Raw genomic sequence first — 24966 nt, 5'->3', positions numbered from 1 at the left:
GGCCCTGACTGTCAGCCAGACTAAGGTCAAAGGCCGTAAACAGGCTCAGGGTGGTGACCAGGGCCTAAGACAGAGTCAGGAAGGAGCACACCCAGCTGCCTTTGATAAGTGACGGGATACACTCAACATGCAGGACGGGCGAGTGCTGAAAGATGGCCGCTACGTGGTACCGGCTAAGGGCCTCAACCATATTATTTACCAAGATGTCCAGGCCCATCAAGGGGCTGGAGCTGTGGGTGAACGAATGAAGAGATTATGCTGGTGGCCAGCCATAGATAAAAACGTGCTGTGTTACGTCGATAACTGCACCCAAAACCACCCCGACAGGTACACCCACAGGGAAGAACTGAGGGACATCCAACCTGTAGACCTCGGAACAAATCTACAGATTGATGATATTGGCCCCCTGCCTCCTGGCACGGGCGGTTGTGATGCACTATCAATTACGATGAGATGAGAGTATAGTGTAATCGAGGCTTTATTAGGCAGAGATGTGTAGCCTCCTGCAGCTGCTGCCGAAATGGCTGCAGCTCAGTGAGCACACACATTTATACTCCGCCTACTGGGCGGAGCCAGCAGGCAGGGATCTACACCCGTACCTGTAGTACAGGAGCCTTACCGTATTACACCTCATATGCGATATATACAATACAACAGTGGTGACTACCACATTCACCCCGTGTTAAAAAAAGAGTCCAGCGGGAGTGATGGAAGACTGTTTACATGCAGGTGTTTAACATTTCAGGAAAAGTTTACAAATTCAGACGATCGGGCGACTTGATCGAGCGCCGCAGTCCCGGTGGCGATGCAGATGCCGGCTCGGTCGCCGGTGACTCCGGGAACGTGTCGACCTCATCTTCATCCCCGGGTGGGACCAAGGGGAGGACGGATCGTCCTGGAGCGGGGCTGCGGTGGGGTGCACTGGTGTGAGGGAGAGTGGCACCGGGGCAGGAGGGGGGGGTGTGGACCCAGCTGGGACCAGGTCACTGAGGGAGACTGTGTCTTGGCGGCCATCGGGGTATGCCACGTAGGCGTACTGCGGGTTCGCGTGAAGTAGCTGTCCCCTCTCAACCAACAGGTCCGCCTTGTGGAGCTGTATGTGCTTGCGGAGGAGAATGGGTCCTGGAGCTGCCAGCCACGTTGGGAGCGAAACCCCGGAGGTGGATTTCCTGGGGAAGGCAAGGATTCATTCATGGGGGGTTTCGCTAGTCGCAGTGCAAAGGAACGACCAAAGGGAGTGAAGGGCATCGGGGTGGACCTCCTGCCAGCGAGAGGCCGGGAGATTTCTGGGCCGTAGGGTTCCCCCGGGGGTTGTAGCTGGTCACCCTGCTCGAGGCAATGCCCCTGCTGAGCAGGTACTGGCGCAGCTCATCACTCATGGGGATCCCCGGTCGCTGTGGACGTGGGCGGGGAAACTGAGCAGAGCGAAGGTGAGGGCTTTGATGACAGTAGCAGACGTCATATCGGGGCATGGGAGACGAAGGGGAATCTGGAGTATTCGTCGACCACGTTAAGTGGAGTGGAGGGGAGGGGCCCTTTGAAATCCACGCTGAGGCGTTCAAAGGGGCGGGAGGCCTTCACTAGGTGCGCTCGGTCTGGCCGGTAGAAGTGCGGTTTACACTCCGCGCAGACCTGGCAGTCTCTGGTGATAGCCCTGACCTCCTCGATGGAGTAGGGCAGATTGCGGGCCTTCATGAAGTGAAAAAAACAGCTGACCCCTGGGTGACAGAGATCGTCGTGCAGAGTCCGGAGTCGGTCTACTTGCGCGCTGGCACATGTACCTCGGGATAGGGCGTCGGGGGGCTCGTTGATACAAAATCTCATAATTGTAGATGGAGAGCTCGATCCTCCACCTCAAGATCTTATCATTCTTGATCTTGCCCCGCTGTGTGTTGTTGACATGAAGGAAACCGACCGTTGGTCAGTGAGGAGAGTGAATCTCCTGCCGGCCAGGTAATGCCTCCAATGCCGCACAGCTTCTACGATGGCTTGGGCCTCCTTCTCGATGGAGGAGTGCCGAATTATGGAGGCATGGAGAGTGTGGGAAAAGAATGCCAAAGGCCTACGCGCCTGGTTGAGGGTGGCGGCCAGAGCGATGTCTGATGCATCACTCTCGACTTGGAAGGGGAGCGTCTCGTCGACCGCGTGCGTCGCGGCCTTGGCGATGTCGGCCTTGATATGGTTGAAGGCCTGGTGAGCCTCAGCCATCAGTGGGAAAACGGTGGTGGATGAGTGGACGGGCCTTGTCCGCATAGTTAGGGACCCACTGGGCGTAGTACGAGAAGAACCTCAGGCATCGTTTGAGGGCCTTGGGGCAGTGGGGGAGGGGGAGTTCCATGAGGGGGCGCATGCGATCAGGGTCGGGCCCTAGAACTCCATTTTGCACCACACAGCCGAGGATGGCTAAGCGGTTGGTGTTGAACACACACAATGGCTGCAGCTCGGTGAGCACACACATTTATACTCCGCCTACTGGGCGGAGCCAGCAGGCAGGGCTCTACCCCCGTACGTATAGTACAGAAGCTTACCGTATTACATCTTGTATGTGATACATACAACAGTGGTGACTACCACACCCATCAAACACTCCCAGGACAGGTACAGCACAGGGTTAGATACAGAGTAAAGCTCCCTCTATACTGTCCCCATCAAACACTCCCAGGACAGGAACAGCACTGGGTTAGATACAGAGTAAAGCTCCCTCTACACCAGGGGTGGGCAAACTACGGCCCGCGGGCCGCATGCGGCCCGCCAAAGGTATTTCTGCGGCCCACCAAGTCATTAAAAAAAAAAAAAAAAAATTTTTTTTTAAAAACATTTTTTTTTTTTTTTTTTAATTTTTTTTAAGGTTAATGCGGGGGGGCTGTTGGGTTACTTACTGGTATAGGGTGGATACGTTGACTTGAGTAGGGTGATCATTGCTCGGCACAACGTCGAGGGCCGAAGGGCTTGTTCTGTGCTGTTCTATGTTCTATATGAGGCGCCCAGAATCATAACCGGGTGAAGTAATTATTTTACTTCATATACTATGCGGCCCTTTGTGAATTGTGAATTTCTGAATGTGGCCCTTGCACGGAAAAGTTTGCCCACCCCTGCTCTACACTGTCCCCATCAAACACTCCCAGGACAGGTACAGCACGGGGTTAGATACAGAGTAAAGTTCTGTCTACACTCTGCTGTCAAACATTACGTGTCACTGTCACCTCTCAGTGCCAGCAGATTAAGCGATTGCATTGATTGTAAACAAATGTCGGCCCTATCAGCCTTTCAAAGCCGCGACATCAATTTAATTGTTTGTTAAAATCCCACTTAACTAAATTGTTCAAGCACCTCTCATTTAACATGACGATTGGGAGGGATGCAATCTAAAATTATTGCTTTTCTTAATCCCCCTCCTATTAAAGGAGAGCTCGCCAAATCCCAATTTGCTATTAAATCCTGAGTTTTAAATTCAGACAGGCTGCCGATTCCTCAGCACGGCACTAGGCCGAGCAGGAATCAACACTGACAGATGGACAGGGAAAATCGTTTAAAATGTGTTGTTAACCCCTTCACTGACAAGGTTGGTTGGCCTTGCCCCCCCAGGGCCCTGAGATCAACATTTAATACCAGAATGATGGAAAGCACAGTGGTGAGCACAGTTGCTTCACAGCTCCGGGGTCCCAGGTTCGATTCCCATCTTGGGTGACTGTGCGGAGTCTGCACGCTCTCCCCATGTCTGCGTGGGTTTCCTCCGGCTGCTCCGGTTTCCTCCCACAGTCCAAAGATGTGCAGGTTTACATAGATTTAATTGGAATTTACAGTGCAGAAGGAGGCCATTCGGCCCATCGAGTCTGCACCGGCTCCTGGAAAGAGCACCCTACCCAAGGTTAACACCTCCACCCCATCCCCATAACCCAGTAACCCCACCCAACACGAAGGGCAATTTTGGACAATAAGGGCAATTTATCGTGGCCAATCCACCTAACCTGCACATCTTTGGACTGTGGGAGGAAACCGGAGCACCCGGAGGATACCCACGCACACACACGGGGAGAATGTGCAGACTCCGCACAGACAGTGACCCAAGCCGGAATCGAACTTGGGACCCTGCAGCTGTGAAGCGATTGTGCTATCCACAATGCTACCGTGCTGCAGGTTAGGTGGATTGGTCATGCAAAACTGCCTTCAGCTTGCAAAAATGGTTAGGTTGGGTTACGGGCTAGGGTGGTGTGGGGTTGGGTAGGGTGCTCTTTCCAAGGGCCGTTGCAGACTCGAGGGGCCGAATGGCCTCCTTTTCCACTGTAAATTCTGTGAAAAATGGGAAAATCAGTACCGTGTTCTGGGATGCTAAGCACACAACGGCCGCCATTTCCCCATCATTTTCATAGTCGAATTGTTCACCGCATAATAAGGCAGGGAACAGACCTCACAAGGCATAACTAGGGCAACACGGCCATAATATGGCAAGGTGACCAAAATCCCAGCCACAGAGACCCTTTATGAGGGATTCCTTAAACGAGAGAGAGAGAGAGAGAGAGATAGGGAGACAGAGAGAGAAAGAGAGATGGACAGGGAGACAGAGAGAGATGGAGCAAGAGAGAGAGGGGATGAAATTCCAGAGCTAGGGCAGTTGAAGACATGGTTCCAGTGGAGGAGTGGAATCGGGGGTTTGTTTGAGGGGCCGGATTGGAGGATAAGAAGGGTTGTAGGGACTAGAGGAGGTTACAGAGATAGGGAGGGTTGTAGGGACTAGAGGAGGTTGCAGGATTGGGAGGGTTGTAGGGACTAGAGGAGGTTACAGAGATAGGGAGGGTTGTTGGGACTGGAGGAGGTTACAGAGATAGGGAGGGTTGTCGGGACTGGAGGAGGTTGCAGGATTGGGAGGGTTGTCGGGACTGGAGGAGGTTGCAGAGATAGGGAGGGTTGTAAGGGCTGGAGGTGCTTACAGAGACAGGGAGGGTTGTAGGGGCTGGAGGAGGTTACAGGGATAGGAAGGGTTATAGGGACTGGAGGAGGTTTCAGACATCAGGAGGGTTGTAGGGGCTGGAGGAGGTTACAGAGATAGGGAGGGCTGTAGGGGCTGGTGGAGGCTTCAGAGATAGGGACGGTCTTATCCACCTTTCATTCACCTTTCTCCTCTTTGCTTCTCCCTTCCCCTCCCCCACATCTACAGTTCATCCTCTGATGATAGTTTCTCTGCTGTTTGACCTTTCACATCTTTTGTTCTCTCTGGGGACTGCCATTACAGTCTTTCCCCTTGGTTCCTGTGACCAGTAGCACCCGGTTTCCCTGGGTTTCTGTGGCTATGACTCATCTTTCATTCTCACTCCACAGTATAACTATTTCCCACTTTGTCTGTTAGCTTTGACAAAGAGTCGGACTCGAAACGTTAGCTCTTTTCTCTCCCTACAGACGCTGCCAGACCTGCTGAGATTTTCCAGCATTTTCTCTTTTGTTACAAAGATAGGGAGGATTGTAGGGGCTGGAGGAGGTTACAGAGATAGGGAGGGTTGTAGGGGCTAGAGGAGGTTACAGAGATAGGGAGGGGTGTAGGTGCTGGAGGTTACAGATAGGGAGGGTTATAGGGGCTGGAGGAGGTTACAGAGATAGGGAGGGGTGTAGGGGCTGGAGGTTACAGATAGGGAGGGTTATAGGGGCTGGAGGAGGTTACAGATAGGGACGTTTGTAGGGGCTGGAGGAGGTTAGAGAGATAGGGAGGGTTCTAGGGGCTGGAGGAGGTTACAGAGATAGGGACGTTTGTAAAGGCTGGAGGAGGTTACAGAGATAGGGAGGGTTGTAGGGGCAGGAGGTTACAGAGATAGGGAGGGTTGTAGGGACTGTAGGAGGTTACAGAGATAGGGAGGGTTGTAGAGGCTGGAGGAGGTTACAGAGATAGGGAGGGTTGTAGGGGCTGGAGGAGTTTACAGATAGGGAGGGTTATAGGGGCTGGAGGAGGTTACAGAGATAGGGACGTTTGTAGGGGCTGGAGGAGGTTACAGAGATAGGGAGGGGTGTAGGGGCTGGAGGAGGTTACAGAGATAGGGACGTTTGTAAGGGCTGGAGGAGGTTACAGAGATAGGGAGGGTTGTAGGGGCTGGAGGAGGTTACAGAGATAGGGAGGGTTGTAGGGGCTGGAGGAGGTTACAGAGATAGGGAGGGTTATAGGGGTTGGAGGAGGTTACAGAGATAGGGAGGGTTATAGGGGCTGGAGGAGGTTACAGAGATAGGGAGGGTTATAGGGGTTGGAGGAGGTTACAGAGATAGGGAGGGTTATAGGGGCTGGAGGAGGTTACAGAGATAGGGAAGGGGAGGAATAAATGGAGGGTTTTGAAAAGAAGGATGAGGATTATAAACTGGGGGTGATGCCGGACCGGGAGGCAGTGTGGCTGAGCGAGCACCGGGGGTGATGGGTGAACGGGGACTTGGTGTGAGTTAGGACATGGGGGTGGGGGTGACGGTGGGCGGGGGGGGGGGGGGGGGGGGGGGGGCATTGCAGCAGAGTTTGGAATGATCTGAAGTTTACGGAGGGTAGAATGTTGAAAGCAGACAGGAGAGCGACGGAATAGTCGAGTCTGGAGGTAACAAAGGGCCTGGACGAGGTTTTCCACAGCGGATGAGCTGAGACAGGGAAAGGCCTGATTTGAGGAACAATACGAGGTTTGAGTGGACAGGTCGTAGATGTGGCGAGGACAGAGAGGGTATGCGGAAGCTGATATCGCAGGTGAATGTTTCCCACATCAGTGCTCGCACTGAGCTGACATGAGCCGCGTGGGGGAAGGGGAGACTGCACACTGAACATTGTCAATGAGCGAGTCCCTCTCTGGGTCCATCTCGGCGTTGCCTGGTCATTGTCTCTCTTTCTCTCCATTGTTAAGGAGGAAGAAAGGAAGACCTCTCAACCAATGAGGAAAGCTCTCGTCTTGCAGGAGCACAGCGGGCTGTGTGCGTACAGCAAGATCCCAAAATGAGTACTGTGAGAAGCGATGCTGATCGCTTCCTGCGGAACTGTGGGTGAAAGGGTAAACACTGACCCCAGGGCGCTGTGTGTGCACCGCGTGTGTTGTCACTCACGTTCATCCGTAGCTGGTCCGTCCACTGGCCAATGACGTGGTACCCGGGCGTGCTGGTGTTGGTATGGTGGTACTGGAAGATGTGGTACCGCCCTGGCGCGTCGCCGTTCTCGTTAAACATCACCGAGGTGCCGGCACTCCCTGCGCTCGGAAAAGATAGTGACATCACAAACAATTCCCAGCCTCTCCTCCTTCACTGTTCCCCGGGATGGATCCCCTCGGAGCAACGGGGGGGGTGAGAATCTGAAATGGTGTTCCGTTCTCATGGAATCATAGGAACAGGACAGGAGCAGGCCATTCAGCCCACCCAATCTGTACTGTCTCTGTCCAACGGCGATCCAGGGAGATGCTGCTTCTCCCCTATGTTACCTGCCCCCCCACCCCAATATTTCACCATTCAATCTGACATATCATCAGAGGGCATGGATTCTCTGTGGGTAGAGTTGAGGAATCGCAAAGATAAAAAGACCCTGACGGGAGTTATGTACAGGGCCTCCTCACAGTAGTCAGGATGTGGGGCAGAAAATAAATCAGGAGATAGAAAAGGCATGTAAAAAAGGCAACATTATAATGATCATGGGGGGGCATCAATAATCAGGTGGACTGGGAAAATCAAGTTGGTCGTGGATCCCAAGAAAAGGAATTTGTGGAATGTCTAAGAGATGTGTTTTTTTGACCAGCTTGTGACAGAGCTTACTAGGGAACAGGCAATTCTGGATTTGGTGATGTGTAATGAGGCAGACATGATTAGGGAACTTAAGGTGAAGGAACCCTGAGGGAGCAGTGACCACAATATGATAGAATTTACCCTGCAGTTTGAGAGGGAGAAGCTGCAAACAGATGTAATGGTATTACAATTAAATAAGGGGAACTACAAAGACATGAGGGAGGAGCTGTCCAGAGTTGATTGGAAAAGGAGCCGAGCAGGGAAGACAGTGGAACAGCAACGGCAGGGGTTTTTGGGGGGTTATTCGGGAGGCACAACAGAAATTCATCCCAAGGTGGAGGAAACATGCTAAGGGGAGGACAAGGCATCCATGGCGGACGAGGGATGTCAAGGCATAAAAGCTAAAGAAAAAGCATACAAAGTGGCAAGGATTAGTGGAAAGCCAGAAGATTGGGAAGTCTTTAAAAGCGAGCAGAGGACAACTAAAAAAGCAATAAGGGAGGAGAAGATGAAGTATGAGTGCAAGCCAGCTGGTTATATAAAAGATAGGAATAGCTTTTTTCAATATATAAAAGGTAAGAGAGAGAGGCAAAAATAGACATTGGGCAGATGGAATACAATGTGGAAAATGTGACTGGAGGAGAAATAATAGGAAACAAAGAAATGGCAGACAAACTGAATAGTTACTTTGCATCAAACTTCACGGTGGAAGACACCAGTGGGATGCCAGAGCTACAGGAGAATCTGGGGGCAGAGGTGAGTGTAGTAGCCATCACTAAGGTTCTGGGAAAACTCAAAGGTATGAGGGTGGATAAATCACCTAGACCAGATGGACTAAACCCCAGGATCCTAAAAGAAACAGCTAAGGAGATTGTGGATGCATTGAACAAAGAACAAATAAAATTACAGCACAGGAACAGGCCCTTCGGCCCTCCCAGCCTGCGCCGATCCAGATCCTTTATCTAAACCTGTCGCCTATTTTCCAAGGATCTTCTTCCCTCTGTTCCCCGCCCGTTCATATATAAAAAACAAAAATTGGTGGTGATCTTTCAGGAATCACTGGAGGAAGCTTTGCGCAGGTGAAGGAGACGCATCCTGAGTGAGTGAGGCACTTCCAGAGTGGGAATTGGAACTTGGTAATTCGGTGCAGAGTGGGAAAAGGTGCTTTTCCCCTAATGCTTTGTTCTCTTTCTTCTGGCCTGTAACTGTTAATCTGTAGGGAGAGAACCAGAGAGCATCCTGGGGAGGTAAGTGATTTTTATTTTCATTACCTTTTCAAATTGTGTGTGTAGGGGGGGGGGGGGGGGGGGGGGGGAGGGGACTGAAGTGACATCACAGTAAAGTTGTGACCTGATTGGATGGTTGGGAATCTGTTAAATTTGAAAAAAATTATATTGCCAAACAAATCTAATTGATTAACTAAATCTAAACCTGAGGGCATTGATCGGTATTTAGCATTTACTTTTACAGTAAAAATCATCTAGTGTCAGGGCCATATAGTTAAATGTAACTTAATATAACAATAATTCAAGTGTTTATTTTAAATTAATTAATTAGTGCTTAAATGTCACTCAGCGGGGTGCAGTGCTCCAACTGTGAGATGTGGCAGATCTGAAATGCTTCCAGCTTTCCTCACAGACCGCATGGTTCGGTTGGGACAGCAGTTGGATGCACTTAGGAGCATGCAGGTGGCGGAAAGCGTCATAGATAAGAGTTATAGAGATGTGGTCACACCCAAGGTGCAGGCAGAGAGATGGGTGACCACCAGAAGGGGAAGGCAGTCAGTGCAGGAATCCCCTGTGGTTGTCCCCCTCTCAAACAGGTCAGATACTGTCGGGGGGCATAGTCTATCAGGGGAAAACAGCAGCAGCCAGAGCAGTGGCACCATGGCTGGCTCTGATGTTCAGCAGGGAAGGTCAAAGCGCAGGAGAGCAATAGTCAAAGGGGACTCGATAGCCAGGGGCACAGATAGGCGCTTCTGTGGACGTGAAAGAGACTCCAGGATGGTATGTTGCCTCCCTGGTGCCAGGGTCCAGGATGTCTCAGAACGTGTAGCGGGCATCCTGAAGGGGCAGGGCAAACAGGCAGAGGTCGTTGTACATATTGGTACTAACAACATAGGCAGGAAGGGGCATGAGGTCCTGCAGCAGGAGTTCAGGGAGCTAGGCAGAAAGTTAAAAGACAGGACCTCTAGGGTTGTAATCTCGGGATTACTCCCTGTGCCACGTGCCAGTGAGGCTAGAAATAGGAAGATAGAGCAGCTAAACATGTGGCTAAACAGCTGGTGTAGGAGGGAGGGTTTCCATTATGTGGACCACTGGGAACTCTTCTGGGGCAGGTGTGACCTGTATAAGAAGGACGGGTTGCATCTAAACTGGAAAGGCATAAATATCTTGGCCGCGAGGTTTGTTAGTGTCACACGGGAGGGTTTAAACTAGTATGGCAGGGGGGTGGGTACCGGAGCAATAGGTCAGAAGGTGAAAACATTGAGGGGCAACTAGGGAATAGGGCCAGTATGGCTCTGAGGAAGAGAAGACAGGGAGATGTTGATGAAAACCAGTCCAAAGATGTGCGGGTTAGGTGGATTGGCCATGCTAAATTGCCCGTAGTGTAAGGTTAATGGGGGGATTGTTGGGTTACGGGTTACGTGGGTTTAAGTAGGGTGATCATTGCTCGGCACAACATCGAGGGCTGAAGGGCCTGTTCTGTGCTGTACTGTTCTATGTTCTATGTTCTAAAACAGCGGGTCTGGTGGCCTGAAGTGCATATGTTTTAATGCAAGTATAACGGGTAAGGCAGATGAACTTAGAGCTTGGATTAGTACTTGGAACTATGATGTTGTTGCCATTACAGAGACCTGGTTGAGGGAAGGACAGGATTGGCAGCTAAACGTTCCAGGATTTAGATGTTTCAGGAGGGATAGAGGGGGATGCAAAAGGGGTGGCAGAGATGCGCTACTGGTTAGGGAGAATATCACAGCTGTACTGCGGGAGGACACCTCAGAGGGCAGCGAGGCTTTATGGGTAGAGATCAGGAATAAGAACGGTGCAGTCACAATGTTGGGGGTTTACTACAGGCCTCCCAATAGCTAGCGGGTGATAGAGGAGCAGATAGGTAGACAGATTTTGGAAAGTAGTAAATCAATAGGGTTGTTGTGATGGGAGACTTCAACTTCCCCAATATTGACTGAGACTCACTTAGTGCTAGGGGCTTGGGTGGGGCAGAGTTTGTAAGGAGCATCCAGGAGGGCTTCTTAAAACAATATGTAGACAGTCCAACTAGGACCTGTACTGGACCTGGTATTGGGGAATGAGCCCGGCCAGGTGGTAGAAGTTTCAGTAGGGAAGCATTTTGGGAACAGTGACCACAATTCAGTAAGTTTTAAAGTGCTGGTGGACAAGGATAAGAGTGGTCCTAGGGTGAATGTGCTAAATTGGGGGAAGGCTAATTATAACAATATTAGGCGGGAACTGAAGAACCTAGATTGGGGGCGGGTGTTTGAGGGTAAATCAACATCTGACATGGGTCTTGGGGAAAATTGATGTACAGAGAGATCTGGGAGTTCAGGTCCATTGTACCCTGAAGGTGGCAATGCAGGTCGATAGAGTGGTCAAGAAGTCATACAGCATGCTTGCCGTGCGAACGGGGTATTGAGTACAAGAGTTGGCAGGTCATGTTACAATTGTATCGGATTTTGTTTAGGCCACATTTGGAATACTGCGTGCAGTTCTGGTCGCCACATTACCAGAAGGATGTGGATGCCTTGGAGAGGGTGCAGAGGAGGTTCACCAGGGTGTTGCCTGGTATGGAGGGTGCTAGCTATGAAGAAAGGTTGAGTAGATTAGGATTGTTTTCATTGGAAAGACGGAGGTTGAGGGGGGACCTGATTGAGGTCTACAAAATTCTGAGAGGTATGGACAGGATGGATAGCAACAAGCTTTTCCCAAGAGTGGGGGTGTCAGTTACAAGGGGTCACGATTTCAAGGTGAGAGGGGGAAAGTTTAAGGGAGATGTGCGTGGAAAGTTTTTTACGCAGATGGTGGTGGGTGCCTGGAACGCTTTACCAGCGGAGGTGGTAGAGGCGGGCACGATAGCATCATTTAAGAGGCATCTAGACAGGTATATGAACGGGCGGGAACAGAGGGAAGTAGACGTTGGAAAATAGGACACAGGTTTAGATAAAGGATCTGGATCGGCGCAGGCTGGGAGGGACGAAGGGCCTGTTCCTGTGCTGTAATTTTCTTTGTTCTTTGACATGTGGGGTGCTTTCAAATGTCAGTTGAAAGGAATTCAGGACCGACATGTTCCTGTGCGGATGAAGGATAAATACGGCAAATTTCGGGAACCTTGGATAACGAGGGATATTGTAGGCCTCGTCAAAAAGTAAAAGGAGGCATTTGTCAGGGCTAGAAGGCTGGGAACAGACGAAGCCTGTGTGGAATATAAGGAAAGTAGGAAGGAACTTGAGCAAGGAGTTAGGAGTGCTAAAATGGGTCACGAAGAGTCATTGGCAAATAGGGTTAAGGAAAATCCCAAGGGTTTTACACATACATAAAAAGCAAGAGGAAATGGGTGAGGTACTAAATGAATACTTTGCATCAGTATTCACCAAAGAGAAGGAATTGGTGGATGTTGAGTCTGGAGAAGGGTGTGTAGATAGCCTGGGTCACATTGAGATCCAAAAAGATGATCTGTTGCGCGTCTTGAAAAATATTAATGTGGATAAGTCCCAAGGGCCTGATGGGATCTACCCCAGAATACTGAAGGAGGCGAGAGAGGAAATTCCTGAGGCCTTGACAGAAATCTTTGGATCCTCACTGTCTTCAGGTGATGTCCCGGAGGACTGGAGAATAGCCAATGTTGTACCTTTGTTTAAGAAGGGTAGCAAGGATAATCCAGGGAACTACAGGCCTGTGAGCCTTACATCAGTGGTAGGGAAATTACTGGAGAGAATTCTTCGAGACAGGATCTACTCCATTTGGAAGCAAGTGGACGTATTAGCGAGGGGCAGTTTTGTGAAGGGGAGGTCGTGTCTCACTAACTTGACAGAGTTTTTCAAAGAGGTCACAAAGATGATTGATGCAGGTAGGGCAGTGGATGTTGTCTATATGAACTTCAGTAAGACTTTTGACAAGGTCCCTCATGGCAGACTGGTACAAAAGGTGAAGTCACACGGGATCAGGGGTGAGCTGGCAAAATGGATACAGAACTGGCTAGGTCATAGAAGGCAGAGAGTAGCAATGGAAGGGTGCTTTTCTGATTGGAGGGCTGTGACTAGTGGCGTTCCGCAGGGATCAGTGCTGGGACCTTTGCTGTTTGTAGTATATACAAATGATTTGGAGGAAAATGTAACTGGCCTGATTAATAAGTTTGCAAACCACACAAAGTTTGGTGGAATTGCGGATAGCGATGAGGACTACCAGAGGATACAGCAGGATTTAGATCATTTGGAGACTTGGGCGGAGAGATGGCAGATGGAGTTTAATCCGGACAAATGTGAGGTAATGCATTTTGGAAGGTCTAATGCAGGTAGGGAATATACAGTGAATGGTAAAATCCTCAAGAGTACTGACAGAGAGATCTAAGTATACAGGTCCACAGGTCACTGAAAGGGGCAACACAGGTGGAGAAGGTAGTCAAGAAGGCATAGGGCATGCTTGCCTTCATTGGCCGGGGCATTGAGTATAAGAATTGTCAAGTCATGTTGCAGCGGTATAGAACCTTAGTTAGGCCGCACTTGGAGTATAGTGTTCAATTCTGGTCGCCACACTACCAGAAGGATGTGGAGGCTTTAGAGAGGGTGCAGAAGAGATTTACCTGGTATGGAGGGCATTAGCTATGAGGAGCGGTTGAATAATCTCGGTTTGTTCTCACTGGAATGACGGAGGGTGAGGGACAACCTGATAGAGGTCTACAAAAGTATGAGGGGCATAGACAGAGTGGATAGTCAGAGGCTTTTTCCCAGGGTAGAGGGGTCAATTACTGGGGGGCATGGGTTTCAGGTGCGAGGGTCAAGGTTTAGAGGAGATGTAAGAGGCAAGTTTTTTACACAGAGGGTAGTGGGTGCCTGGAACTCGGTGCCGGAGGAGGTGGTGGAAGCAGGGATGATAGTGACATTTAAGGGGCATCTTGACAATACATGAATAGGATGGGAATATAGGGATACGGACCCCGGAAGTGTAGAAGATTTTACGATCCTGACATGGATAGAGGATTGGCTGACTGGCAGAAGGCAGAGAGTGGGGATAAAGGGGTCTTTTTCAGGATGGCAGCCGGTGACTAGTGGTGTGCCTCAGGGCTCGGTGCTGGGACTACAACTTTTCACAATATACATTAATGATCTGGAGGAAGGAATTGAAGGCACTGTTGCACGTCCTCCCCCTGTGTGCGTGGGTTTCCTCCGGGTGCTCCGGTTTCCTCCCACAGTCCAAAGATGTGCGGGTTAGGTGATTGGCCATGCTAAATTGCCCGTAGTGTCCTAATAAAAGTAAGGTTAAGGGGGGGGGTTGTTGTGTTATGGGTATAGGGTGGATACGTGGGTTTGATCATGGCTCGGCACAACATTGAGGACCGAAGGGCCTGTTCTGTGCTGTACTGTTCTATGTACTCTATGCTTAGTTTACAGGTGATACAAAGATCTGTAGAGGGGTAGGTAGTATTGAAGAAGCAAGGGGGCTGCAGAAGGTCTTGGACAAGTTAGGAGAGTGGGCAATGAAGTGGCAAATGGAATACAATGCGGAAAAGTGTGAGGTTATGCACTTTGGAAGGAGAAATGGAGGCACAGACTATTTTCTAAATGGGGAAATGCTTAGGAAATCAGAAGCACAAAGGGACTTGGGAGTCCTTGTTCACGATTATCTTAAGGTTAACGTGCAGATTCAGTCGGAAATTAAGAAGGCAAAAGCAATGTTAGCATTCACGTCAAGAGGGCTAGAATAAAAGACCAGGGATGTACTTCTGAGGCTGTATAAGGCTCTGGTCAGACCCCATTTGGAGTATTGTGAACAGTTTTGGGCCCCGTATCTCAGGAAGGATGTGCTGGCCTTGGAAAGGGTCCAGAGGAGGTTCACAAGAATAATCCCTGGAATGAAGAACTTGTCGTATGAGGAACGGCTGAGGACTCTGGGTCTGTCCTCGGAGATTAGAAGGATGAGGGCGGATCTTATTGAAACTTACAGAACACTGCGAGGCCTGGATAGAGTGGACGTGGAGAGGATGTTTCCACTTGTAGGAAAAACTAGAAGCAGAGGACACCATCTCAGACTAAAGGGACAATCCTTTAAAACAGAGATGAGGAGGAATTTCTTCAGCCAGAGGGTGGTGAATCTGTGGAACTCTTTGCCGCAGAAGGCTGTGGAGGCCAATTCACTGAGTGTCTTTAAGACAGAACATAGAACATAGAACAGTACAGCACAGAACAGGCCCTTCGGCCCTCGATGTTGTGCCGAGCAATGATCACCCTACTTAACCCACGTAACCGGTATACCCGTAACCCAACAATCCCCCCATTAACCTTACACTACGGGCAATTTAGCATGGCCAATCCACCTAACCCGCACATCTTTGGACTGTGGGAGGAAACCGGAGCACCCGGAGGAAACCCATGCGCACACGGGGAGGACGTGCAGACTCCGCACAGAGATAGGTTCTTGATTAATAAGGGGATCAGGGGTTATGGGGAGAAGGCAGGAAAATGGGGATGAGAAAATATCGTCCATGATTGAATGGCGGAGCAGACTCGATGGGCCGAGTGGCCTAATTCTGCTCCGATGTCTTATGGTCTTGTAATCCCCTATTGAAAGCCTCAAGTGAAACACCAATGCACAGCAGCAGCCGTGTGTACCGTCTACAAGATTCACTGCAGCCACTCGCCAAGGCTCCATCAACAAGCACAACCCAAACCTGCCACCTCTACCCACGGGCTGCAGACGACATGGGGACCACCCACCGCCTGCAAGTTCCCCCGTCCGAGTCCCCCACACACACATCACCCCGACTTGGAAATATTTTGGCCGTTCTTTCACTGTCGCTGGGCCAGAATCCTGGAACTCCCTAACAGCACTATAGGTGTACCTACACCACACAGGGATTGTAGCGGTTAAATATGGCCGCTCACCCACCAACTTCCTGAGGGTCAATTAGGGCTGGGCTAGTAAAGGAATATATTAATAAATGCTGACTGGCAGCCCATTCAGAAGCCTCAGCACTCGCTGTGTGAATAAAACGTTCCTCTCATTCTCCCGATTCATTGGATCATTTAAAACCTGTATCGCTCTGGTTATTGACCTCCAGCCCGCCTGGTTTCACCTCATCGACCCAACCCTAAACCATTCCGGATTGTTGAATCTCCTCTTCACTCTCTCCGAAGGGGATCAGGGGCCCGGGATCAGCATCGAATGGTGGGGCAGCCCCGACCGGCTGAATGGCCACTTCCCTTTCTTACACCCCGACATTCCCTGTGGCAGGAGAATTGGTAACCGGAGGAGGCAGGGATGGCACGTCGGTCAGCGCCGCTGTCTCATGGCGCCAGGGACCCAGATTCGATTCCCCACTGGGTCACTATCTGTGCGGAGACTGCACGTTCTCCCCGTGTCTGCGTGGGTTTCCTCCGGGTGCTCCAGGTTACGGTGATAGGGTGGGGGGGGGGGGGGCTTGGATGGGCTGTTCTGTCGGCGGGTCGGTGCAGACTCAATGGGCCAAATAGCCTCCTTCTGTACTGTCGGGATTCGATTGGAGAGAATGGGAAAATGAATCTGGGGGAGTGAATGAGAATTTTATTTTTGACGCAGCGAGTTGTGACTTGAAAGGGCACTGAGAGCAGATTCACTCCCGAAAGTGCGGAGGGTGGGGGAGGGGGGGGGGGGGGTGGAGAAATACTTGAAGGAGAAAAATGTGCAGGAATGTGGTCGGGGGGGGGGGGGGGGGGGGGGGGTAGGGCGGGGAGAGGGGGTGAATGAGAGGAGGAATGGTCTCCTTCTCCTCCCCTGTGCTTCTCTGTGATTCTGGATATAGACGTAAAAAGGACCGTCGGACGTGCAGACGAGCCCACACGCTCGTACCCCCCAGCAATTGTGCACACACATACACTCTCGCACTGTGCCCTGAGCTCCCTCCCATTTATGCAGTTTGCTGTGCAGCTGCTAGTTTGTAATATTTGATAAATCAGCCAAGTTAATCCCCCAGTATTAGAGCTGTCAAATCCTTTCTGCCAGGCCCTGGGAGTTGGAGATAGGACGTCTGGCCCTTGGCCAAACTGGGAGTTGGCATTCAAGGCCTGCGGAGGGATGAAGGAGTAGGGCATGGATAGGGCATATAGGGGTGGGTGGGGGAGGCCAGGGACTGCAGATTTAAATGCCAGGTGCCCACCCCTGTTGAGCTGTCAGGCTCTGCTATCGATAAGCAAACCGCAGCCCTGACAGTCCTGGTTTGCTCCCTGAGTCCTGACTCGAGGGTAGGTGGAGCCTCTAGGGCTGAGGGCATCTCCCCCTAACTTCCCCCCCGCTTACCCCCACCAGCTCGCTCGAAACCATCAAGGCCAACCGACAGAGCCGAACTGACAGCCAATATGACAGGTCAATACTCCAGTGCAAGGCCCGGTTTCCGTAGCGACCAGTGTGGCACAAGGACCGAAAGGAAGGTAAACTCTGTCACCAGTGCCTGTGAGCACCTCCTCTTTAACAGCACCGGGATTCGTCACTACGAGTGTCAGAAAACCAGCAATGTTGGTCTATAACCTTGGCTCTTTGTTGCTCCTTACCCAGGGTGCCTTGCTGCATCAAGTAGCAGTCAAGGCTTTTTTTGGTCAACTAGGCCACACTTGTCCAATCCCTCCTGGGTCCTTCACTAATTACAGTCAGACGCTCAGACACAATTTAAAAAATAATTAAATGCTCAAGGCTAAAATTGCTCATCCCCTCCCTCGGCACATAACTCCAGCTGAATGCCAACTGCTCCGACTGTTCTTGGTTCCACATTCAATCTGTTCTCTCCTTCCCACCCTCCCGACCTTCAGCTTATCCCAAACTCCGAGCCGCTGTGTCCTAACTCACGCCGAGTTCCTGTTCACCCATCACCCCCGGTGCTTGCTGACCTATACTGGCTCCCGATCCGGCATTGTCTCCATTTTAAAATCCTCATTCTTGTTTTCAAATACCTGCCAATGGATTCCTCACAACCCTCCCTATCTCTGTAACCTCCTCCAGCCCCCACAGCCCTCCCTATCTCTGTAACCTCCTCCAGCCCCTACAACCCTCCCTATCTCTGTAACCTCCTCCAGTCCCTACAGCCCTCCCTATTTCTGTAACCTCCTCCAGCCGCTACAACCCTCCCTATCTCTGTAACCTCTTCCAGCCCTTACAAACCTCCCTATTTCTGTAACCTCCTCCAGTCCCAACAACCCTCCCTACCTCTGTAACCTCCTCCAGTCCCTACAGCCCTCCCTATCTCTGTAACCTCCTCCAGCCCCTACAACCCTCCCTGTCTCTGTAACCTCCTCCAGCCCCTACAACCCTCCCTATCTCTGTAACCTCCTCCAGCCCCTACAACCCTCCCTATCTCTGTAACCTCTTCCAGCTCTTACAAACCTCCCTATTTCTGTAACCTCCTCCAGTCCCAACAACCCTCCCTACCTCTGTAACCTCCTCCAGTCCCTACAGCCCTCCCTATCTCTGTAACCTCCTCCAGCCCCTACAACCCTCCCTGTCTCTGTAACCTCCTCCAGCCCCTACAACCCTCCCTATCTCTGTAACCTCCTCCAGCCCCTACAACCCTCCCTATCTGTAACCTCCTCCAGCCCCTACAAACCTGCCCATCTCTGTAACCTCCAACAGCCCCTACAACCCTCACTATCTCTGTAACCTCCTCCAGCCCCTACAACCCTCCCTATCTGTAACCTCCTCCAGCACCTACAACCCTCCCTATCTCCGTAACCTCCTCCAGCCCATACAACCCTCCCTGTCTGTAACCTCCTCCAGCCCCTACAACCCTGCCCATCTCTGTAACCTCCTCCAGCCCCTACAACCCTCCCTATCTGTAACCTCCTCCAGCCCCTACAACCCTCCCTATCTATGTAACCTCCTCCAGCCCCTACAACCCTCCCTATCTCTGTAACCACTTCCAGCCCCTACAATGGGGCAGCAGGGTAGCATGGTGGTTAGCATAAATGCTTCACAGCTCCAGGGTCCCAGGTTCGATTCCCGGCTGGGTCACTGTCTGTGTGGAGTCTGCACGTCCTCCCCCTGTGTGCGTGGGTTTCCTCCGGGTGCTCCGGTTTCCTCCCACAGTCCAAAGATGTGCGGGTTAGGTGGATTGGCCATGCTAAATTGCCTGTAGTGTCCTAATACAAGTAAGGTTAAGGGGGGGATTGTTGGGTTACGGGTATAGGGTGGATGAGTAGGGTGATCATTGTTCGGCACAGCATTGAGGGCCGAAGGGCCTGTTCTGTGCTGTACTGTTCTATGTTCTATGTTCTAACCCTCAATATCCGGTAACTATAGGCCGGTGAGCCTAACGTCTGTGGTGGGTAAAGTCTTAGAGAGGATTATAAAAGATACGATTTATAATCATCTAGATAGGAATGATATGATTAGGGATAGTCAGCATGGTTTTGTGAAGGGTAGGTCATGCCTCACAAACCTTATCGAGTTCTTTGAGAAGGTGACTGAACAGGTAGACGAGGGTAGAGCAGTTGATGTGGTGTATATGGATTTCAGTAAAGCGTTTGATAAGGTTCCCCACGGTCGGCTATTGCAGAAAATACGGAGGCTGGGGATTGAGGGTAATTTAGAGATGTGGATCAGAAATTCGCTAGTTGAAAGAAGTGGTGGTTGATGGGAAATGTTCAGAATGGAGTTCAGTTACGAGTGGCGTACCACAAGGATCTGTTCTGGGGCCATTGCTGTTTGTCATTTTTATAAATGACCTAGAGGAGGGCGCAGAAGGATGGGTGAGTAAATTTGCAGACGACACTAAAGTCGGTGGAGTTGTAGACAGTGCGGAAGGATGTTGCAGGTTACAGAGGGACATAGATAAGCTGCAGAGCTGGGCTGAGAGGTGGCAAATGGAGTTTAATGTGGAGAAGTGTGAAGTGATTCACTTTGGAAAGAATAACAGGAATGCGGAATATTTGGCTAATGGTACAATTCTTGGTAGTGTGGATGAGCAGAGGGATCTCGGTGTCCATGTACATAGATCCCTGAAAGTTGCCACCCAGGTTGATAAGGCTGTGAAGAAGGCCTATGGTGTGTTGGCCTTTATTGGTAGAGGGATTGAGTTCCGGGGCCATGAGGTCATGTTGCAGTTGTACAAAACTCTAGTACGGCCGCATTTGGAGTATTGCGTACAGTTCTGGTCGCCTCATTATAGGAAGGACGTGGAAGCTTTGGAACAGGTGCAGAGGAGATTTACCAGGATGTTGCCTGGTATGGAGGGAAAATCTTATGAGGAAAGGCTGATGGACTTGAGGTTGTTTTCGTTAGAGAGAAGAAGGTTAAGAGGTGACTTAATAGAGGCATACAAAATGATCAGAGGGTTAGATAGGGTGGACAGCGAGAGCCTTCTCCCGCGGATGGAGGTGGCTAGCACGAGGGGACATAGCCTTAAATTGAGGGGTAAGAGATATAGGACAGAGGTCAGAGGTGGGTTTTTTACGCAAAGAGTGGTGAGGCCGTGGAATGCCCTCCCTGTAACAGTAGTGAACTCGCCAACATTGAGGGCATTTAAAAGTTTATTGGATAAGCATATGGATGATAAGGGCATAGTGTAGGTTAGATGGCCTTTAGTTTTTTCCATGTCGGTGCAACATCGAGGGCCGAAGGGCCTGTACTGCGCTGTATTGTTCTATGTTCTATCTCTGTAACGTCCTCCAAGTGTGGCCTAACTAAGGTTCTATACAGCTGCAGCATGACTTGCCAATTTTTATACTCAATGCCCCGGCCGATGAAGGCAAGCATGCCGTATGCCTTCTTGACTTCGATACCTGCCTCGCTAATTTCAATAACCTGTGGACCTGTACACCCAGATCTCAATCACTGTAACCTGCTCCGGTCCCTACAACCCTCCCCATCTCTGTAACTTCTTCTAGCCCTGACAACGCTCCCTATCTCTGTAACTTCTTCTAGCCCTGACAACGCTCCCTATCTCTGTAACCTCCTCCAGTCCCTACAACCCTCCCTATCTCTGTAATCTGCACAAACCCATCGCGATCTCTGCGCTCCTCCGATTCTGGCCTCTTGAGCATCCCCCGATTCCCATCGCCCCACCATTGGCAGCTGTGCTTTCAGTTGCCTGGGGGGCCCTATACTGTGGAGTTAATCTCGATGAATCTGGCTGCTGCCTCTTCTGTTGCCACCTCCACGTCTCCTCTTAACCCCTCCATATGCTTCCCTTTTCCCAGCCAATGGACTCCATTTGCCTTCAAGGGCTGATCAACTGAATGTCCGTCACAACATCCCCTGAGGAAAAGAGAGAGAAACTCGGGTTGATGTCCCCGGAGGTGAAAGGCCAAAGGTTAAACTGAATGTGGTCAACAATGGTACATTAATGGAACCAATGCAACACCTTCCCGTTCTTGATCTTGGGCTCACCGTTGAAGGTCACACTCCTAATGTACTGTAACAGAGTTTTCCCATCGATGGTGTCCATTTTCGTACAGACGCCATTGACTCCAGTGCACAGGTCATTGTGCATATCATGCAGGGCATGAGCCATTGCGTACACAGCGTCAATCACAAACTGGACCTTCCCCTCCTGTTCGTAGTGCGAATCATGGCCAATCTTCTCCTGACCTGGAGAGTCAGAGAGACAGATAGGGAGAGAGGAGAGTTAGAAAGTGACTGAGAGACGATGAGGGTGAGAGAGGGTGTGAGAAAGTAGAGAAAGGGCAGAAGAGAAGAGAGGGAGGGAGCAAGGGAAGGGAAAAAGACAGAGGGGGGAGAGAGGAGACAGAGAGTGGGTGGGGAAGAGAGAGGAGAAGAGGGGAGGTTGAGGGAGAGAGGACAGAAAAGGGAGGGCGAGAGAGAGAGAGAAGGAAGGAGTGAGGGAGGGGAGAGAGAGTGAGATGGATGGAAGGAAGAGGAGAGAGAGGGGGAGTAGAGGGAGGGAGCGAGAGGGAGAAGTGGGGAGAAAGAATGGAGGAGGAAGGTGAGGGAGGAAGCAGCGAGGCAGGATAGAGGGATGGAGAGATGGAAAGAGAGAGAAGAGATGGGTGGATGGTACAGCAGAGAGAGGGCTAGAGGGGAGGAGAAAGAGTAAAGAGTGAAGAGGGGGAGACAGAGATAGGGAGAGGGCAGGTCGAGGGAATAATGAAGAGAGAAAGGTTGGAAAGAGTGGAGAGGGAGAAGGAACTGGGGAACAAGAAAGGGAACAGGGAGAGGAGAGACAGAAAGAGAAGGGGGAGACAGAGAGTGCAGAGAGAGTGAGAAAGGAAGAATGTTGAAGCAGCAAGAAAAAGAGAGGAGAGGGAAGGAAGGAGTCACGGCAGATAGAGAAATAGTGAGTAAGAGAGAGAGAGAAAAAGAGAGATAGAGTAGGAATCAGGATGGTTACTAGAACAACAAAGGTGAGAGATCCCTCTCTAACAATGGGAGTGACCTACAGTTACTCAAATTCCTCACAGGCCTCCTGTAATGTCCCAGGAAACATCAACTCTATTTATATCTCAGGAAAGTACAACTCACCCCATTACCCCCACCTCAGAAAATGCAGAATAACCCCACAATGAACTCCTAATGACCCTGCAGTGAACGCTGAATAACCCCGCAGTGAACTGAGAATGACCTCACAGTGAACTCAGAATGACCCTGCAGTGAATTCCGAATAACCCCACAGTGAACTCAGAATGACCCTGCAGTGAACTCTGAATGACCCTGCAGTGAACTCAGAATGACCCCACAGTGAACTCAGAATGACCCCTTAGTGAACTCAGAATGATCCCACAGTGAACTCCGAATGACCCCACAGTAAACTCCGAATGACCCCACAGTAAACTCCGAATGACCCCGCAGTAAACTCAGAATGACCCCACAGTGAACTCAAAATGACCCCACAGTGAACTCAGTATGACCCTGCAGTGAACTCAGAATGGCCCCGCAGCATCACAAGGGCTGAAGTAACACAAGGGTCACAGTAACACTAGGGTCACAGGAAAACAAGGGTCACAGTAACACGAGGGTCACAGTAACACAACACCCACATTAAGTGCTATGTAATGAACCAGACTTTATAAAAGATCTTAAAGTAAGGGAACACTTAGGAAGCAGTGATCATAATATGGTTGAGTTCAGTCTGCAGTTTGAAAGAGAGAAGGCAAAATCGGATGTAATGGTGTTCCAGTTAAATAAAGGTAATTACGAGGGCATGAGAGAGGAACTGGCGAAAATCGACTGGAAGCAGACCCTAGTGGGGAAGACAGCAGAGCAAAAATGGCAGGAGTTTGTATGCATAATTGAGGACACTGTACAGAGGTTCATCCCCAAGAAAAGAAAGATTATCTGGGGAGGGATTAGACAGCCATGGCTGACAAAGGAGGTCAGGAAATGTATCAAAGAAAAAGAGAGATCCTATAAAGTGGCCAAAAGCACTGGGAAATCAGAAGAATGGGAAGGCTACAAAAACAAACAGAGGTTAACAAAGAGACAAATAAGGAAGGAGAGGATCAAATATGAAGGCAGGCTAGCCAGTAATATAAGAAATGATAGTAAAAGTTTATTTCAATACATAAGAAACAAACGACAGGCCAAAGTAGACATTGGGCCAATTCAAACTGATTCCGGAAGGCTAGTGATGGGAGACGAGGAAATAGCTGGAGAACTTAATAAGTACTTTGCGTCTGTCTTCACAGTGGAAGACATGAGTAATATCCCAAAAATTATAGAGGGTCGGGGGCTGAGTTGAGTATGGTTGCCATTACAAAAGAGATGGTGCTAAAAAAGCTAAAAGGTCTTAAAATTGACAAATCTCCTGGCCCCGATGGGCTACACCCTAGAGTTCTGAGGGAGGTGGCTGAAGAAATAGCGGAAGCGTTGGTTGAGATCTTTCAAAAATCACTGGAGTCAGGGGAAGTCCCGAACGATTGGAAGATCGCTGTTGTAACCCCCTTGTTCAAGAAAGGATCAAGACAAAAGATGGAAAATTATAGGCCAATTAGCCTAACCTCGGTTGTTGGTAAAATTCTAGAATCGATCGTTAAGGATGAGATTTCTAAATTCTTGGAAGAGCAGGGTCGGATTAGAACAAGTCAACATGGATTTAGTAAGGGGAGGTCGTGCCTGACGAACCTGTTAGAATTCTTTGAGGAGATGACAAGTAGGTTAGACCAGGGAAACCCAGTGGATGTGGTCTATCTGGATTTCCAAAAGGCCTTTGATAAGGTGCCACACAGGAAGCTGCTGAGTAAGGTGAGGGCCCATGGTGTTCGAGGTGAGCTACTGGCATGGGTTGAGGATTGGCTGTCTGACAGAAGGCAGAGAGTTGGGATAAAAGGTTCTTTTTCGGAATGGCAGCCGGTGACCAGCGGTGTCCCACAGGGTTCAGTGTTGGGGCCGCAGCTGTTCACCATATATATTAATGATCTGGATGAAGGGACTGGGGGCATTCTAGTGAAGTTTGCCGATGATACAAAGTTAGGTGGTCAGGCAGGTAGTGCTGAGGAAGTGGGGAGGCTGCAGAAGGATCTAGACAGTTTGGGAGAGTGGTGCAGGAAATGGCTGATGCAATTCAACGTGAGAAAATGTGAGGTCTTGCACTTTGGAAAAAAGAATCCAAGCAGAGACTACTTTCTAAACGGTGAGAAAATTCATAATGCCAAAGTACAAAGGGATCTGGGAGTGCTAGTCGAGGATTCCCTAAAGGTAAACATGCAGGTTGAAGCTGTGATTAAGAAAGCGAATGCAATGTTGTCATTTATCTCAAGAGGGTTGGAATATAAAAGCAGCGATGTGCTACTGAGCCTTTATAAGGCTCTGGTTAGGCCCCATTTGGAGTACTGTGTCCAGTTTTGGGCCCCACATCTCAGGAAGGACATACTGGCACTGGAGCGTGTCCAGCGGAGATTCACACGGATGATCCCTGGAATGGCGGGTCTAACATATGATGAACGGCTGAGGATCCTGGGATTGTATTCATTGGAGTTTAGAAGGTTAAGGGGAGATCTAATAGAAACTTACAAGATAATACATGGCTTAGAAAGGGTGGACGCAAAGAAACGAGGACCCGTGGGCACAGCCTTAGAATTAGAGGGGGTAAATTCAG

At 50.2% G+C, this 24966-nt stretch overlaps 1 protein-coding gene across 2 annotated transcripts in view; it reads right to left on the bottom strand.

The window, feature by feature from the left end:
- The window catches only part of LOC119955806 (metabotropic glutamate receptor 6-like), a 104868-nt gene that overhangs the window by 17305 nt on the left and 62597 nt on the right, over positions 1–24966 (bottom strand). Inside the window, exons 7-8 of one of the 2 annotated variants that reach the window (XM_038782395.1) lie at positions 21303–21503; positions 7054–7193 (exon numbers count right to left, since the gene is read on the bottom strand). In XM_038782395.1, the coding sequence (XP_038638323.1) occupies positions 7054–7193; positions 21303–21503 (341 nt within the window). The remainder of the gene's footprint in view (positions 1–7053; positions 7194–21302; positions 21504–24966) is intronic. The other variant, XM_038782396.1, reaches the window with a different exon arrangement.

This window comes from Scyliorhinus canicula, chromosome 21 (assembly GCF_902713615.1).
Source record: "Scyliorhinus canicula chromosome 21, sScyCan1.1, whole genome shotgun sequence".
In the NCBI taxonomy this organism is placed as follows: Eukaryota; Metazoa; Chordata; class Chondrichthyes; order Carcharhiniformes; family Scyliorhinidae; genus Scyliorhinus; species Scyliorhinus canicula.
The sequence above is the reverse complement of the archived record's forward strand: the minus strand, read 5'-3'. Positions and strand labels throughout refer to the sequence as shown.